Source organism: the organism of the source record quoted next, unplaced genomic scaffold (genome assembly GCF_019419815.1).
Source record: "Pyrus x bretschneideri cultivar Hongxiangsu unplaced genomic scaffold, Pyrus_bretschneideri_v1 Contig57, whole genome shotgun sequence".
Lineage (NCBI taxonomy): Eukaryota > Viridiplantae > Streptophyta > Magnoliopsida > Rosales > Rosaceae > Pyrus > Pyrus x bretschneideri.
Window position 1 is genome coordinate 778,247 of NW_025999795.1, and position 19,616 is coordinate 797,862.

The 19,616-nt window shown below is 33.4% G+C and overlaps 1 protein-coding gene and 1 long non-coding RNA gene across 2 annotated transcripts; both read right to left on the minus strand.

Moving 5' to 3' along the window:
* Positions 1–2,697: 2,697 nt before the first annotated feature.
* Positions 2,698–7,316, minus strand: LOC103964307 (protein DETOXIFICATION 35). Its single transcript, XM_009377228.3, has 7 exons — positions 6,703–7,316; positions 5,853–6,478; positions 4,014–4,070; positions 3,684–3,922; positions 3,422–3,540; positions 3,242–3,328; positions 2,698–3,073 (listed from the first exon to the last, which is right to left on the minus strand). Exons 1-7 carry the CDS (start codon positions 7,003–7,005, stop codon positions 2,996–2,998), a joined length of 1,509 nt encoding a protein of 502 aa, XP_009375503.2. The 5' UTR covers positions 7,006–7,316; the 3' UTR covers positions 2,698–2,995.
* A 1,025-nt stretch (positions 7,317–8,341) lies between these two features.
* Positions 8,342–10,290, minus strand: LOC125471090. Its single transcript, XR_007253363.1, has 2 exons — positions 10,203–10,290; positions 8,342–8,784 (listed from the first exon to the last, which is right to left on the minus strand). It is a non-coding gene; the product is annotated as an uncharacterized LOC125471090 (long non-coding RNA).
* Positions 10,291–19,616: the final 9,326 nt, after the last annotated feature.

Consider the following 19,616-nt stretch of genomic DNA (forward strand, 5'->3'; position numbering starts at 1 on the left):
AGATTAAGGTTGCGACGATGTTGATCGCCTAAATATTAACGATGATGTCCCAGAAGTCGTTGCCAATTGGCCAAACCATCACCAAAGGTGATCTCTACCCTAGTTCAATTTAGTGAAGGGTGTCGAAGTGTGTAAAGATGGGTGTATTGAGATTTTTTTTTTTTTCTTTTCCAGAGAATAGAGAGAATGAGATAGAGAAATGTGGACTAGGATCAGAGATGATTGTAGGGCTGGATTTTTTTATTGACAATTTTTTTTATTAACTATTAAATTATTCAGCCTATTTGTAATTTGTTAAATTTAATTAGACTTGTGTGGTCCATTTATGTGTCATATCAGCACATAACAGAATTATGATGGAAGGACTATATTGATTTGAGACACTTACTTGCAGGACTATATTGATCAATTTTCAATTTCAGGGACCATTTTGATGTCGTGGGTCAATTTCGGGGACCATTTGTGAGAAAAAAAAAGACTTACGGGGCCAATTTATGTGCTACATTAGCACTTAACAAAATTGTGACGAAAGGACCACATTGATTTGTGACACCTATTTTCAAGAACTACATTGATTGATTTTCAATTCCAATGATCATATTGATGGTGAGGGTCAATTTCAGGGACCATTTGTAATTAAAAAACCATTTATTGTTTGATTTTAGGAAAAATTAGTATCCGGTCCCTAGTTACTAATGTTTATTGATTGAAACCTTATTAGTTTTCAGATTTTGATCCAAGTCCCTAGTATTAATGTAATAATGAATTTCCATGTTAGTTACATAATTTTTTAAAATAAAAATTAATAATTGATTTAGGATTTTAATACTCACACCTTTATTAAACTCCTAACTAATTTTCAATTCAAAACATTTCCATAATAAAGAAAAAATTAGAATAAGTTTGTACCATTAGTTTTTTATAGAAATGTTTTCAATTTCTTATATGTACCCATTCATGTAATTTTTCAAATTTTTTTATCTTAAAAATTTACCCATTCTTAAATATATCAATTTGTTATATGTAAAATGTACACTTTTTTTTTTAATATAAAATCTATTTAATTTTTTCCTAATCCATTTTTAAACTTGTATGAGTACATTCTTTTTCTTTGATTTGAGAAAGTATCCATGTCAAGTTTAATCGAAGAAATTTACTTATGTTATTAAGGTTAATATCTTCTTCTTTTTTTGTTGTTTTGAAGACTGTACCCATGTTTTGGTACAATAATTTTTTATATTTTAATATTTTTAATCCCACAAATTATGGGTTTTTATTTAAAATCTCATTAATATAAACAACTATAAATTTCAAATTTTTATTTAAAAAATATAGTAACATACAAAGAAATAAATTATCACATTAATTTCAAGGACTTCGATCAAAAATTGAAAACCAACAAGGTTTTAGTCAAAGAATATTAATAGTTAGGGACCACATTCAAAGTCTCCCTTGATTTTAATTATGTTTTATGATCTCATGATCCATTATATTATGGCAACATTTTTTATCATCATTCTCAAGTGATGATAATGTTTACTACCTTATTTATTTAGGGATCTTTTGATATAGGCGTCTCAGTTTTGAATTTTCTAGATCAAACATCCATGCCTTTTAGTGATTTGATTAAACTTTTTTTTTTATCATAATTTTGGTGCTATATGCACATTATATTGTAACAAATTTCCTATAATCTAGCATTTCGATTACTCTCCTCTGTTAAAGATAATTGTATAAAAAATAAAAAATACAAAAATAAAAAAATAAAAAAGTTGGTTAGATTCATTTATTTTCACAATAATACTATAATTTAGCAATAATTATCTATGATTGAAGATATTTTATTTCCAAAATAGTTTAAAATATTTTTAAACCCCCAAAATCAAATGTACCGAAATGAGGTTTTCTTTTAGTACGTTAAGAGAAATAGGATTGAGAATAATATAAACATACCAATACACAATGTGTACAAAATAAAACGAACCAAAATAAAAATAATGTACCAATATTAACAATATGTATCAAATCAAATGTACCAATTAATTACTTTTGTAAATTCAAACATACCCGTAGATAATATATATGTAATATATTGTGCCTAATAATAATTCGTCAACAACTATATTTAAAAAAATATAATTTCACAAAAAAAAAAATTGAAAAAATTACATGGAGCTTTTATGTTGATCACCAACTATTTGAAAAAGAAAAAACCATTTGGAAAAAGAAATAATATTAAATGCTTGCATAAAAAAAAAAAACTATATATATATATATATATATATATATATTGTGATCGAAAAAACATATTTAAAAGAAGAGAAAATATAGTTTAATTACTAATATCTCCACTAAATAAGGAAAAGTGTACCCTACAGATAAAATGATAAATTGAAAATTTATTTTACTTTTAAAAAATAGAGGTGACTATTGGTCAAAGCACTTTAATCAAATTTTAAAAAGGCACAGATTTTTAATCTAAATTATATAGAAAAACTGTAGAGGATTCTAATTTTCCATATTTATTATTGTTAAATGATTTAAATTTTGAGATTTGTACGTCTATCAACTACACAAAGTTAAAAATTTAAACTCTTCTAACGGTGATACGTAGTGTGATGTGCATCACTATCACTTGAGGATGGTGAACAAAAATATTTTTTTTACGTGAAATATAATGTGCATTAGCCATCTTCGCACGTGAGTAGTTTTGAATAATTAATGTACACCCATGGGTTGGGATTTGGAAATTCGACCGGCTAATGTCTGAGTTTACAAATTAAGGGCATGCTGAAATCTCAACGTAGTTCTGAATAAACAAAACACATACGCACACACAACAGCCATTCAAGCTTCCCCGCCCATGCAACCCCGACAAACACCCTCCTCCTTTCACCCCACACCCGCCGCCGGCGCAATCACCTCTCAATCTTGCCACCGACTGAGCTGCCTTCCTCGTTCACTTGTTTTCTCCCCATAAAAAGAAAAGGGAATTTCAAGTACTTTTAGCTCCGTTGGCAGTTTTGATGTCTTGCCCTCCCCACTTCCGGACACGATTTGTTGCTTGCTCCACCTGCAATTTGATTTCAATATGAATCATTAAGGAAATTTAGAACAGAGGAAACAAAATTATAATTAAAATATGTTTCTTTTTACATTTTATTAAGTTTTTTCAAATCTCATATGAATAAGCAATGAAATGAACGAAGTAACCAAAGTTGAAGAGACTTGAAACTGTTACCTCTTTGTTCCAGTTTGTTTTGTAAAGTATAATTAGCAGAAGGATGGTTTGGAGAGCAGTTCCACATATCATGCCCCCCCAAAGTCCCTACAATATTAATCAAACAACTCATCAAGTACTTGGTGTGGGGGTTGCCAAATTAACTTGGCATCATTGAAAGAAAAGAAATAATATAATTACCGCGACTCCTAAATTTGCAACATGGCAAAGAACGTATCCAAGAGGAAGTCCAAAGATGTAGTAACAACCCAAGTTTATATAAGCTACCATTGCCTGCCATCCACCACCAATTGCAACACCTACAAGAACAAGAAAACGTGGCATCATATCATGCTTGCACATTCACACACAATATCGATTTTGAGAATATAACGTTTGTTCTTTGTTATATAAAATACGATAACATGCATAACACATATATAGTGACTTGTCAAATAGATACCTGATATTACTGGTTGAACACTGTTGAGCACCATAGTTATACCAAGAAGGTATGCAAGTTTAGCGACTGCTTGTTGCAACTCTTTGTCACTTGTGAAAATTACGGCAAAATAGTCTTTGGTTATTAAAATAATAACCATGAAAAGAAGCCCAATTAAGAGAGACTGAGCTACTGTCACATAAACGGCGTATTTAGCTGCTCTAGGACGTCTTAACCCAAGCTCATTGGAGACGCGAACGCTATATAAAAAGAACAGTGTCATAAATAATCCAAAATAGTCAAGGATTATTGCAAGGTAAATACCAGCGAACTACTTGTCCAATGTTTCACCTTATTGCGGCGTTTAGTCCAACAAACAACATTCCTTCCCACCCGTTGATGTTCATGCTAAGGAAACAAAAAAATGCTATTAGTAATCAAAAGCTCATGTACCATGAAAAGGGAAATACATCGGATACATCGTTGTAGCAATATTCCAAGCCAATAATACATTGTCATGTGTCTACATTTTTTTAAAGGGTTTTTTAGATACAGACTCTTACAACTCTTACTTCCTTGACAAAAACCCACCTAATATTAAACATCCAAATAAAACCCAAATTTTAAAAAGATTGCCAAGTAGGAAAATAATTGACCTATTATTACAAAATATTTACAACTTGTGCTACAATATTCAAATCAAATCAATAAATGTTATTACTCACCTTAATTATAATGAACAAATACTTATTGCACATACTATTATATTATATATATATACACACACACACACGTTCAAAAGTATATAGTACTACTATAAGTTCAACATATAAATATATATATATATATATTTCTTTATTTATATAATTTGACACACACATGTCATAAAAAAATGCCTGATATGTCACATCCCGACCCGGGGGGGACCACTCCCCGGGCCCGCTCCACTACCGTAGCACGATAGTGTCCGCTTTGGACTTACCATTCCCTCACGGTTTTGTTTTTGGGAAGTCACGAGCAACTTCCCAGTGGGTCACCCATCATGGGATTGCTCTAGCCCCCTTCTCGCTTAACTTCGGAGTTACGTAGGAACCCGAAGCCAGTGAGCTCCTAAAAGGCCTCGTGCTAAGTAGGGATAAGAATATACATATAAGGATCACTTCCTTGGGCGATGTGGGATGTCACAGATATATGTAAAAAAATCATGCAAAATAATTTACCTACAAAAAATTAATGTTATTTGATTCATTTAGTGCACCTACTATTAAAATTTTAAAATGTTAGATTGCTTAAAAAAAGCAACATAATTTACCCAATATATGTAAAATACATGTGAAATAATTTAGTACATGATAAAGCAGACCCAATATCTGCAAAATACATGCAAAATAATTTACCTACATAATAAAACAATGTTATTTTATACAATACTAATTTACCTATTATTTGTACATATAATAATAAAATATGCCCAATATATATGATATTGATACATGCAAAATAAAATACCTACATAATAAAGGAATGTTATTTGATTCAAAATTCATTTACTTACAAAACAAAGTAATGTTATTTGATTAAAATTAATTTAACTAGTATTTATACATATATCTTAAAATAATAAATTTTGCCAAATATATATATATATATGTAATAGTACATGGAAATAAATTGCCTACAAATGAAGGAGTTTACCTACAAAATATAAGTTATTTGCTAATCATAAATTTACATATAGGTAAATTACTTAGTATAATATTTTTATTGACCTTATTAAGCATGTATTATTGCATATATTACACATGTTTTATTGTTATTATATATTAGGCAATGAATTTATAACATTATTTTTTTTATTTTTGCAAAATCATTAATTCTCCCTTACAATCCGCATCAAACATTAAAATAGGGGTAGTTTAGGCATCCAAAAACTTTTAAATGTATAAAGTCAAACATAATTAATGAATTCGCTTATGTGGAATCTAGTCAATGGGTTTTGTTTAAATAAAAATCTTATGTCGGGTTTTTTGTGGAGAAAATTAAGTTTCAAGGGCTAAAGACATATTTTTAGATTTTTTAAATGACATTGCATTATTGGCTTAGAAGATTGTCCGAATGGCATACCAGCCTTAGGTAACAAAAAGGGTAAAGTTCACTAATTGAAAAGGGAAGAATTAAGATGTTAATTACCAAATGGAAAGGGAACCAACGGCGATAACTGCATCAGAAAGACCACCTGTGAGAAGGAGTATACTCATCATGTACCAAATTTCCAGGCAGAGCATGACTGCAGAGGCAAGAGAAAGTCTCACAAATGCCCAAATCTCATTGAATGCCAGCCATGAAAATCCAGTCCAACCCTCCTTACACCAACCCATAATATAGACAACTTGAGCAATTGAAATCCCCCATCTTGTGATGTTAAATGACACAGCTGCCCCCGATATGCCCCAATCAAACACATATATGAAGAGCGCTAGCATTCCAATGTGTATGACCAGGGCCAGCACTGCAACCCATGCCAGTACCTTCACCTTCCTCTGAGCCTGGAGGAACTTTTGAGCTGGGAAATTTATGGCAAGTGAGAACAACTGGGGGATTATTTGGAGTGTGTATTTTCCGGCTTCATTTGCTATGTCGTCTTCTTGGCCTAGACACTTTAGAATCGGTGTGGCAAAGATGTAAATCGGCAACAGTAAGAAGGAGGTTACGAATAGAATTATACATGATCGTTGCATGTAGATACCAAGCATGTGAACTTGTCCAGCACCAAATGCTTGTCCACACAGGGTTTCCAGAGCACTCCCCATCCCAAGCTAGCAAGTCATTTCACACCAACAAATAAGATTTCGTATTCAATAACAATAGCACAAAATAACATATATGCTTGTCCACTTATATATGGTATATGTGGTATACTACTATTTTGACGAGTATCATATGTTTCAATAAAACTTCACTCTAATCAAAACAATAGTTATGATGAACGGTCTACTTGTTTACGACATGAGGAATTAAGAGAAGAATATTAATTAAGTACCATGAATCCATAAGTGAAGGTGGAAATGACAGAAAGAGAAATGGAGATGGCGGAAAGCTCAATAGTTCCGAGATGACCGGCAAAGAGCACGATGACTGAGTTAGTCCCATACATACACATGATAGTGATAACTGCCGAACCGCCTATTTGCCACAGCTTCACCGTCTCTATCCAAAACATATGCCGCAACGCACCAAAGCTCCTCACAGGCGCATAGTCTTCGCTCTCACCTTCGTACATAAGCTGATTATTGCTATACTCGGTGGTGCCGCCGGCGGCTGTGTCGAGCAGCGGCTCCTCCATTTAGTTAGGCGTACGATTTAAGTTTTGAGAGTGGTTCCTGTTTGTATATGTGGTTTATAGTAGCTTTTCCATGTTAATCCTCTCTCCAGGGTGTTTAAGGTCACACAAACATGCCCTATCAATCATGATCCCTTATATAATGTTTAGAAAGTACATAGCAGGATTATAAATAATTAATTATTCATAAATAACTCCAATACTTTAATTTTTAGTCACACAATTAATTAGTCAGTTTATACGGCATCAACCACTCATTTGAGACTCTACCACAAAATCTCGGGATCTAAACGGTTGATGTTCAAGGCCTTCAATTAAATGTCATTCATTGTACGACCTTAACCACTCTTTCATTTGAGCACTGCACAATTTAATTCCATAATCTGAATATTCTCAAGCTAACAGCTTGTGTCCAAATCAGAGTTATCTTAAATTCAACCATCGCCTGCAGCGTGCGGTACTTTCATGGAATGTGATGTTAGCAGACGGGAAAATCTGAAAAGACAAGAAAATGAGAGCAAAAGTCGATGAGATTCGAAAACAGAGATGAGACAAAAGCAAAGTCTCATAAGGCGCGCGGGAGAACGGAAGATGAATTCTTCAAGGTCTAACCTAACAGTCCTAACCCATGCATGAGATCGACGACTAAATTTGGAATTCATTGTTTGATTTTAATTCTGTTTATGGATATCATGATCCATTATATTATGGGTGTATTTTTATCATCGTTCTTAAATAGTGGTAATATTTAACATTCTATTTACCATCGTTATATGAATTTAAATTTTGAAATTTGTATATATCCACTACATAACTCATCTAATGGCACTAAATAGAGTAATAGACATCACCATTACTTGAGAATGATGAGTAGAAATATTCTCATATGTGAAATATATTGTGGTTGAGCCATCTTCACAGGAGAGTAATTCCGAATTAATGAACACCAGAGGGTTGGGTTTTTGAAAGTCAACCGGCTAATGTTTGAGTCTACAACCGATCGTCCTACCTACAAAACTCCACTGAGTGCTCGGAAGAGTTGGCCTTTTGGAGTTACTAGGATTCATGCCCGCGCGATGCGACGGGTCGTAATTAACAAATACATATAAAAAGGGGCAAGTAAAAGAGTTCATGAATTTCCATAGTGTACCAAGTTAGTAGAAATGTACTCCAAGATGACCAGGTCAAAAAGAGATTCCTTCACTCCCAATATGGTTTATCAAAAGTAATGTCTTATTTCTTCAAGCCAAACATGCAAGACAACACCAATCACAACTACAAATACTAACAATTGTGCAAAAGAGTTATAAAAACACTCATGTACGATATAAGAACAAACCTCACAATTGGTCTTAAGAATTGTTTTTCCAAAGAGACCCATTACAATGCGATCTTAAAGAAAACAAAACATGAATAATATCAAGGAAAATACATTTTCTCTGTCAAGTAAAATCTACGGCAGGTAATGAACAAAATACAAAGTTCTCAGCTTTAATTTAATTATTATCAAATATTGAGGGAAATTAACAACTACCCAGAAATGTTTGCTCAAAATTAATTGATACTATGAATAATTAAATTACACAACATTTACAAAACCCAAAGTTCTTAGCTTAATTTGATCTTACCATTTAAGTGGAAGAAGTAAAAAATTACACATAAATGTTTGCACACAATTAATTGATGAAACAACCAATTGGGCAATCAAACCCCCTCTCTCATATCACCTGACGGCAAGATCTGAACCCTTGACGGGGTAGTGTGGTCATTTTGACTCCCAAACTGTAGTGATCCCCAGCAAAAGAAACCGGCAAACAAAGAAAAAAGAACAAACGATGAGCAATAAAACTCACAGACCATAATACACATAATTCCCTATAACGTAAATTGATAAAGCATTTTACCCAATCCAATTAAATTCCTGATCACAACACATAAGATAAACTAATAAACCATTTTATCCAAATAACCATTTAATTTTAAACATTTAAAACCGAAGAGAACCAAACGCGCATATTTGGAAAAAAAAAATGGAGTGTTTTGAGTATATAAATCTCACCCTCAACACTTTAAAAATGCAGCGGTCCCAATGGAAAGAGAACTTGCAAAACAGTGTCCCAGCACAAACACAACATATAAAACAAACAAACGAAGAAAAAAAAAATTTAAAAACCGATAATGAACGTTAAAATTCAAAAATCCTAGGATACAAAATCGCAAATGACATAAAAATTAATAATAAAAGTTATGAAAAAACAGACACCGCTTGACGCCAACGACGACCCCAAAGGCAAGCAAAATCTCAAACCAGTTAAGAAAAAATTAAGAGTCCATTCCTCTGTCATATTCTTTTCCCCTGTTTTGCTACCCCTATTCCCAAATGTGTTTTCGATTTTCTTTGTCCCCTTTTTCTCTCACCCAAATATCTCACCTGCAAAATCTTAACGCTGCTGCCTTCCCCCACCAACAAACCCTCAACACCCTGTAATGCTATTTTCTTCCATATCTATAACAAAAAATGCATGCATAAACACGGTAGAAATTTGCAAAAACCCACAACACAACCTAACTAAAAATCTCACGGATTAAAAGTTTCACCCAAAAGAATCCCCCATCTCTCTTATCAAATGAAAACTCCAAAAGCAATTCAATGGTTGATAACAACCCATTTAAAATTGAACCAAAAAAAATTAAAAGCTTCTCTCACATTGATTAGTTGATCATTCTGCACCTGCATTTTACTAATTCTACGTTAAGAGTTCCATGTACAACTCAAAAAAGCAGATTTTAACAACTAAAAGAACGGATAGTAACACCATATGACCGTGTTATGATAAACAAAGATTCGCTCAAAAAGCAAAGCATAAAAAAACTCCCAAAAACAAAGATCGAGATCTCTTCATCCGAATTATAAGTATTGTATATAAGTCTTCAAATACAGGACTAATGTGTTATAAGTATGGTGTGAAAAGTATTTACAGAACGTTGTTCCAAATCAATAGTTGGACAGAATAAAGTATTTACATAACGTTGTTCCAAATCAATAGTTGGACAGCATAACATGATAAACTTATTTTGAGTAGGAAAGTGAAAAACTATCTAGAACACAATCTATCAAGAGATGTAAGTTCTCTTTATACATATATATTTATATCAACTTGTCATATTTTATAAAACTAAAAGCATGACAATAAAGGAACCTTGGCTGCCATAAGTCATATCCGGCAACTGCTTCAGCCACCCCCACTGGAATTTAGGGTTGAGTGCATTTCATTCGAAAATCCATCATTATGAAATATGAAAACAAAAAATCAATTCAAATCCAACATATCCAACAACCCAAATATTATAATAATCTAATCAGACAATAAACAATTAGAGATGAAGCTTAATTACCATAAAGAAATGAGGGGTTGTCTGGTAGAAGCTAGTTGAAGCTTCATCAAATATATATAGGATGATCAAACAATCAGAGACTAATCTCGATTACCTTTCCCGTTCCCGGAAAATCACTTCCAGGCCCACTATGAAATATTAGAAGGTCCGTAAACTCATAAGGCTAATATAGTAAATTAAGTCTCGTTCTATCCCTTGCAACGCAAAGCAAAAGAAAGCCCCTCCTTTTCATAATCCCATACAGGGTGAGGTTAACACTTGCAGAGAGGGAAAATGGCTTATCACTTATGCCATATCTATTGTCTAACATACCTTGAACTGCCAACTCCACCATTCCCTAGGCTAGCAGATGTCATACCGACGTCTAATCACTTCACTACTGCAACACAGCAGATGAGGCTACTACCTCCCCTCCTCGTAACACTTCCTGCTCCTACGTCCACTCCTCGTAACACTTCCTGCCGATGGAGGTGCATCGGTGATTGTTGAACGGATTTAACTGAGATGATGAAGAGGAACGGGGTAAGCAGCGCTGGGGCTAGGTTGAGAGAAATGGGAGAGAGAAGTCTCTCGAATTTGAGAGAAATAAGAGAGAAACAGTGCTAGGGTTGTAGGAAATGAGCTCAGAGTGAGAAAAGGAAAGGATGGGCGATTTGATGGATGGTTATCGACAGAGTCGGGAGAGAGAAAGAGGGAGAGAAAAGGCGGTGGCAATTTTGTAAATAAAGTGAAATTTGGCTCAAACACACGGACACAATTACCCCCTAACTTTTAAGAATTACCTTCCCAACCCAACCCAGATCTGATGGTTTTTGTTGTAAATAGCGTGAAATCGAGGGGCAAACAATTGACTGTAGCGGAATGAACAGTCAATTGCTCCTCAATTTTAGAATAGATAATTGGGTGTCGAAGCTGGTTTGCTCCAATTGTCTAATATATATATGGGTTAGGATCTTGGGGCACACGTATTTAACACACACTTTGACGTTCATTTTGTAGGGTCCATTCAATAATGTATTTTAACGATCCGAACATCTATATTTTAGTACATTAGATTCTTTACAAAAAAAATTAGACAAATCCAAAACCATTAAGACATTTATTTGTAGTGAAGAAAATAGACGAATAAAGTTCTACAAACAAACACTAAATTTAAACTAATGGTCATATGACTTCGGATTTGGCTGATTTCTGGTAGAGATGATATTTGACAGGACATAAAAAATAAACGGTTAGACTGTTGAAATACATTACAAAGTAGACCACACAAAAACGGGTGTCAAAATATGTGTCAAAAATGTGTATCATCGAACCCTAACTCTAATACACATATGCAAAAATTAGGTTACAACTTACAATCCATGTGATGACATTTTCTTAATTGAAATCTTGTGTCTTTAAATTTTTTATTGAAGTCCCTTGACTTATTTCCACATCAGTATTTAATATTATTTTCTTACAATAAGAAATTAATTGTGTTATCATTTTAACCCCTTAGTATTACGGTCTGGTGGTATTCTTCTTCACTTGTAAGTGAGAGGTCTTCGGTTTGAATCTCGTAGATGGCGAATTCAATATCAGATTAGGTTGTCCATTGTGTGACTTCACCGAACTCCCCCCTACTGTAAAATATATAATTGTACTAAAAAAATTGGGTGTTATCATTCTAAATTAATTACTTTTTAATACAATTAAATTCTTAATCATTTGTTTATTTTTTGTATCCATTGAAAAAGAAATTAAAATAAGTGGGATAAATATATTTTATATTATGTACCTATAAGTGGGCACAATGTTGTTCTATTCATATTATGTACCATGCATTTTTATAAGTGGGTCTAGTTTTTTATGTTTATATTATCTACCCATATTACTTACCGATATTTTTTTTTCTGTTATAAAATGTACTCATATGCCAATAAATTAGTTTGGGTACATTGTTTGCATTTTATTAATATGTACGTAAAATGTTATTTTGTTATACCTGCATTGCTTTTTTATTCATTTAATCAATCAAAATTTTGCAAAATAAATTTCAATTTTTTGGCTGACCCTTTTTTTATTATAGCCATTAAACGTGGGGTTTTAAATATTATAACGTTTCAAGCTTAATTGCTGACATGGAAATATATTAATACTAGTACTAATATTGTGAGGTATACATGTCACATCCCGGCCCGGGGCGGATCACTTCCCGGGCCGACTCCACCACCATAGCACGATATTGTCCGTTTTGGGCCCCGACCACGCCCTCACGGTTTTGTTTCTGGGAACTCACACGAGAACTTCCCGATGGGTCACCCATCCTGGGAGTGCTCTCGTGCGCTACTCGCTTAACTTCGGAGTTCCCATGGAATCTGAAGCCAGTGAGCTCCCAAAATGCCTCGTGCTAGGTAGAGATGGGAATATACATTTAAGGATCACTCCCATGGGCGATGTGGGATGTCACAATCCACCCCCCTTAGGGGTCCGACATCCTTGTCGGCACACTCGCGACCAGGGTTAGGCTCTGATACCAAATGTCACATCCCGGCCCGGAGCGGATCACTTCCCGTGCCCGCTCCACCACCGTAGCACGCTATTGTCCGCTTTGGGCCCCGACCACGCCCTCACGGTTTTGTTTCTGGGAACTCACACGAGAACTTCCCGATGGGTCACCCATCCTGGGAGTGCTCTCGTGCGCTACTCGCTTAACTTCGGAGTTCCCATGGAATCCGAAGCCAGTGAGCTCCCAAAAGGCCTCGTGCTAGGTAGGGATAGGAATATACATTTAAGGATCACTCCCCTGGACGATGTAGGATGTCACAATACAAATCAAAGGACTTTGATAAAAAGAAATCGAAAATTAATAAAATTTTAGTTAAAGAATATTAGTAGCTAGAGACAGAATCCAAATTACTAGCCAATATATGTTACCCACGTCCATGCAAAGTTGCGGTTGAGAGGAATCAAAGATATGTTTAGAGTTTTTACCAAAAAAAAGATATGTTTAGAGTGCATGATAACTTACTCTTAACTACTTAAGGCTTAAGCTACAAACTTTAAAACTAATCTTACTGTATTTATCATGTAGTTCTGCTAATTATTTGTCTTACGATGACACGTAGAATGCTGAATGTGCAAGAACATTAATTGTTTTTATTTAAGTAAAGAAACACCAAATTACATAATCTCAGCCAAATTACACAATACAGGCCTAGTGACACAACCATTACCCCTTACGTAATCAAGTCCTAATTACATATCTTAATCTCATAACCAAAGTGGTCATTTATCACAGTGGTGGAAAGATGTTGTACCCTTGCATGACGATGTGGGTTCGAATCCCGTCGATAGCTAATCTAACAATTAACTTACAAACACTATCGCTCGACTCAAAAAAAAAAAAATCAAATCAAATCAAATCTCATAACCAAAGCTTACTTATGGACTAGAGAACATGAGCTAGATTATTGTGGTAATCAATTGGCCCAAACAAATGAAAAGATGATCGTTTTCTTGCTCCTTTCTACGGCCCATAAAATGTTGGGTCATGACTTATTGGCCCAAAATATTAATGATTGTTTTCTGGGCGCTTTAAGCCAGCCAGGGTCCGTGGACCATAAAATTTGATGCGTTGACTATTGGCCCATTGCAAGTTAAACAAAACCAATCCAAATTCAAAAATTGCACATGATCAATTGTTTTGTAGCAGCATTCGGTCTCCGCTTTATTGGACGAGATCTCTTTATATAGATTCAAAAACGATATATATTATATATTTGTAATGAAATCGACGCGAAATTCTGGCTCATTGAAGTTTGTTTGCGGTAAGTTAACAAGTAAAGGGACTCTTTCAAAAGTTAAACTCTTCATGAACACTCTGTTATCTTGTGCTTTTTATACAATGTTTTATAATGTTGGACTTATCATGAAAATTAATATTAAACTGTGAGGGACAGATAATTAATGTAGAGTTCTACTTTTGAGATAGTCTCCTTAAAATTTCTCGGTAATTAAAAAATAAGTCAAATTTTAAAAAGAAAATTAGGAAAAAAGACCCATCATCTCCACTGAGGAGGTGTAGCTCACGTGGGACGTGCGCTGACAACGTAGATTAGAGCGCAAATAAATGGAGGACACGTGGTTATGAGCGAATCTAAAGCATGAATCCAACGGTTCTGATTGGATCTCACTTGGGAAAGACAAGGTTAATTTTAGTTCCCCCACGAGTCATTACGGCGGACGTGTCTGTTGCTGCGGTTTGCATGTTGTATTCCACTCTTTCTGTTCCGCTCAGTTCTTCACCTCCGGTAGCCCTTTTTTTATTTTTTTTATTTTATTGCTATTTAAAAAATGGAGAATTCGAACTATTACAATAATTAAAGAGAAGAAAATTTTTAAATCCGAAACGCATAGATAAAAAACACAAACATTTTATTCACTAGAATATTAAACTAGTTATTTGGACGATTTTATTGAATATCAACAATTATTATTTGCAAAAACATTTTTAAATCTTTAAATTCATCGACTTAAATTGATTGAGCGAAAACCATTATATATGTCGACAAGAATGGCAGTAGGTACTCAAGAAAAAAGTATGACATCAGTTTAAGAGATATTACAAAAACATTATTCTTTTGACAAATTAATACTGTTACTTTACAAAGAAATAATGAGAACCCTAGTTAAAAGGCGCATGCACGCTATCTTGCTCAATTGGCATAAATTGCATATGAAAAATAATATTAATTTGAAACTTAATTGTGTTCAATTGACAACTATATTACGAGAAGGAAAAGAAAAACATGAAATACAAATTATGTAATAAGTCTACATCTGATTTAGAAATTGTTTCTAATGGCCAAGGGGCAGGAATTCTCTTCGGATCTCACTGTTCAAAGTTCAAGGATCAGACAATCTAGACCGCTCAAATTAAATACAAGAGTCTTCATTAACTCATTCTGATAGTCCACTTCACATAAATCAAAAGCTCTAATCTCTTTTTCACACAAATTAAGGATCCAAATTTCGTAGTCCTTAAGCTTTGAACACTAAGATCCTAATCTCAGTTCAAAGGCTAAATATTGTGGCATCCTCTATTTATTTTTTATTTTTTTAATTTACAAGTACGTAGCTGTCCTCTGTACAAGACCCATTACAAATTAAGAAAAAGATTGCTAGTTGTCCAACGGAATTAGTCAATTCATATTCACGAAACGAGAAGAAAAAGGGCTCCTTTTGCTTTCTAAATCACTACCTAATTACAATAAACAAATATTAATAACGCAACACACAGAGATGTAATGACGCAGTTTATAAGACACAGGACTATTGCCTGTATACGCTTTACTTTGACGATAAGAACTTACTTGTAAATTGAACGTTAAAGTGATCATATATCAAACAAATCCCACCAGGTCAATTAAAAAGGTGCTAAAGCAGGACGATGCTTGATAAACTTGATTAGAATTTCAACACCTTGACGTTTTGATTGTATGTGAGTTTTTCCTGTGGACGGACAATAGAAAATAAGGCGGACAGACCATAAAGAGAGGGAGATGTCAAGTCACTTTGTAATCAACCATCTCTTTCCGAGCACCACAAGGTTTAAAGACTGTTAATAAAACTTGTAACGGCAAAAACTGATATTGGTGACCCAATGACGGCAATATATGATAGAAAGAAAAAAAAAACAAATTAATAAAAGGAAGCAGATAGTTTTTTGGTATTTGGCCATAATTATCAACTAGTTTCTTTATGAATATTATTAAGTGCACAATTAGACGTAGTTAATCTAATTGTAATTTTCTACCCAAAAAAAAAGGAAATTTTATTGAGACCCAACATTTCTCTTTTTAAACTGAACTTGTAAGGTTTTATTTTGAAATTCATGGTTTTACCCCATGTACTAAATGAGTTCAGAAAGAAAAATCCAAAAATAACTCATTAGTGAAAATACCTTTGATTTCCCCATCCCCACCCCTCATCGAAAACACTCCCTCTTTCGGATTTAGATCCATGCGAGATCCCTCTCAGGGGATCCTAGGGATCAACGAACATGGACCGTTGATAAAAAATCGTGTAGCCACACTTTTTTTTCTTTTTTATATTTTTCAAGCAAAACGATGATGCTTTACTTTCAATAATATAAAAAAATATTTAATTGGGACTGCACGATTTTTTTATCAACGGTCCATAGTCGTTGATCCCTAGGATCCTTAGGAAGGGGATCCGGTGAGAATCCAAATCCCCCTCTTTCCAACCCTCGACCACCGAAATCCTTTCTCATTCCTATTGAACGATTTAAACTGAATGAGTTTCAACCTCAAATTCGTTACCCACAAAATAGTTAAAGTTTTTGTGAAAAGAAAGAATGAAGAACTAGGGTCCTGCACGCATACACATTGAACTAGTTTTAGTGGTTGAGATTAAATAAATTGGTTGAATAAGATGATATATCTCAATAGATTTATCATTATGGTGTTGAAGTATTGATTCTATATCATGGTGGAATGAGATTTGGGTCTTTGATTGCGGGCGGTAGGGGAGGTGCAAGTGGCATCGCTGGGTGGTTGGTGAGGGGGTGAAGAACATTTGGGTGTCTTTGGGTTTGGAGAGGTAGTGGTGGATGTTGGAGGTGACATTGGCTGAGTTTCTTTTTCCTTTTTTTCTTTTTCTTTCTAAACTCATTTTGTATGTGAGATAAAACAATAAGGTAAAACAAATGAATAATAAGTTGAATTTAGAAAGAAATATTTTGGGTACAAATAAATTTTTTCAAAAAAAAAATATGCAATTGTAATTTTCAAGGAAAAACCTCGTGAACATGCGATAACGCGTGTTACGTTGAAATGGACTGACTGGTTCGTGCATGCTTATTTTAGGATTTTTTGGCATTGAAAATGTGATGAGCTATACCTATTTTATATGATGTGGTCCTGAATCTTGATAATATAATATTGAAACGAATATATATATATATATAATTTCTCTAATTTTATGTTGGACCATTTTGAATTGGTTTTATACATGATATTTTGTGTGAAAGTTGCATCAGAATAAGCCTACAAAAATTTCTCTAAGTTTATGTTGGACCATTTTGAATTGGTTTTATACATGATATTTAGTGTGAAAGTTGCATCAGAATAAGCCTACAAATTTATTTTGATCACAACTTTGTCTCACATTTGATGTGATTGGGCCGGTTGCGGATGGTTATTTATTCTTCTTTTTGTTTAACTTTTAAGAAAAACCAAAGAAAAGAGAATGTCGAAGAAGGAATAAATGTTCAACCTATTACCCACCCAGAAGGCTCGAGACTACATTAAAAGAACTTGAGCATAAGATTTACGAGAGCAACTTACATATATAGTACGAATAAAATGTTATCGTAGTGTCTCATGCTAATAATATATAGATATGTGTAAGTTTTTTTTCATTACGAATTCTTGTAATATAATATTGACATTGAATGCCACGCTCTTGATATGGTCATTCTCAAGACACACCCTCTTTATGGTGGACCAATATTTCTAACACAGAAATGGAAAGTACTTATATTTCCTTATTTTTCTAATGAAACTCCGAGCTAGTTTGGGATTGCTTTTTTAAAAATAAAAAAAAAACAGCTTCTTAAAAAATATGAAATCTTAATTATGTTTGTTAAATTAAAAAGGTGTTTTTTTTTTTTTTTAAATTGAGTTTGGTTGCTTTGAATCGAAATATTTAACGAACAAAATGAATAAGGGTACCAAACTCGATAATATATATAAAGGGATCAATTTAACTATATATTAAACGAGGAAAACGAATAATATGAAACCTTTACACTGCGTGTGGCGTGTACATACTCAATTTAATATTAACAACACTTGCCATCGTCCCTCACTCAATGCTTTTATTATATTAAAATTGTGTTGGTTAGTAAGAGTCTAAGCCCAACTGCTTCGGAGTGATCTAATTGTTGAGGATGAATTTCAGATATGTAATTCACTTGCGTATATTTTGGATTCGATTTCTGACGTTGATGAATTACACGATGATGGGTAAAAAGACCAAAATGTCTCTATGAATATTTTCGACCTCAAAAAGAAGGATTGTCGTTGCAAAACCACTAGGTGGTTAAGGCTGTTAACGCAGTTCGGTATATAAATGTCATAATAAAATTTATTGAATATATTTTTTTTAAATTTTCAACTATTATATTATTACATTTGCTATTTTTAACCGTATTTTCGACACTTTAAAAATCTTTCAAATTGTTGACGGGTGGGTTCTTCCTTGAGTTGTGTACTCTTGGACCAATGAAAGTCTCATGTTTCACTTTTTTGAGCGTGGATGTCGTGTGGCGGTGGATGTCGTGTGCACATCACTCTTCAAACTGCGCGTTGACCTCGTCCTTCATGCAGTCGGCACTCAAACCAACTAGGAACCGTTTATTCCGGTTAGAAGATCTTCAAAGGAGATGTCAAATTTTAAATATTAAAATGATAGTTGATATCTTTTGTGACAATTTGATATTTTGTACAGTATCTTGCTCCACCTGATATGTTAAATAATAATATCATTTAATAATTTTTTATCTTTTTGTGGAGTTCAATGAATAAGACAACCAATCAAATATTTCAAAAACATAATAACATTTATTATATATTATATTAATCTATTAAAAAATTATTTAATAAATTTGACATTTGTTGTCAAATTTGACTTCAAAAGACTTTGTCTTCAAATGATTCAGTGTCACGTAAGAAATTGAAGGTTCGGTTGGAGAGAGTTTGCTGTCATTTTTTACTGTTGTATGCCTACGTGGCAATTTTGACATCTCTTTTGGAAATGCTCTTAAATCTAACTCTCATGCCGATATGGATATATTTTTTTTTTTTAACAAAATGCCAATATGGATATTTACTTTGGATTTTAAATTGACTTTGTTTAGTGATCTGTTATACTATTATTTTATGATGTTTTAATAAAACCGTCTAATATTATAAAAAATAAAAAAAATTCAAACTCTCAAGCCAAATACGAGTCCGCATTTAAAATAATTAATGACTTCTTTGAAGCTGCTCTTAAAATAGTTGAAAATGTTTTTTGTGACAATATTTTTTTAAATAATTTTTTAGTAAAAATGCAAGTGAATTTTGGAAAAAAAAAATTTGAAGTGTTTACGACATAAACACATAACTGGTTCTTCTTGCAGGAAGCATTTTAAGTACTTTTAGAATTCATAT

Coding starts and splice junctions, on each gene's coding strand:
- LOC103964307 (XM_009377228.3), bottom strand. CDS start 7,005: ATGGAGGAGCCGCTGCTCGACACAGCCGCCGGCGGCACCACCGAGTAT. Junction 6,479..6,702: donor CCTTCACTTATGGATTCATG/GTACTTAATTAA, acceptor ATGACTTGCTAG/CTTGGGATGGGGAGTGCTCT. Junction 3,923..4,013: donor GGACTAAACGCCGCAATAAG/GTGAAACATTGG, acceptor CTTTTTATATAG/CGTTCGCGTCTCCAATGAGC.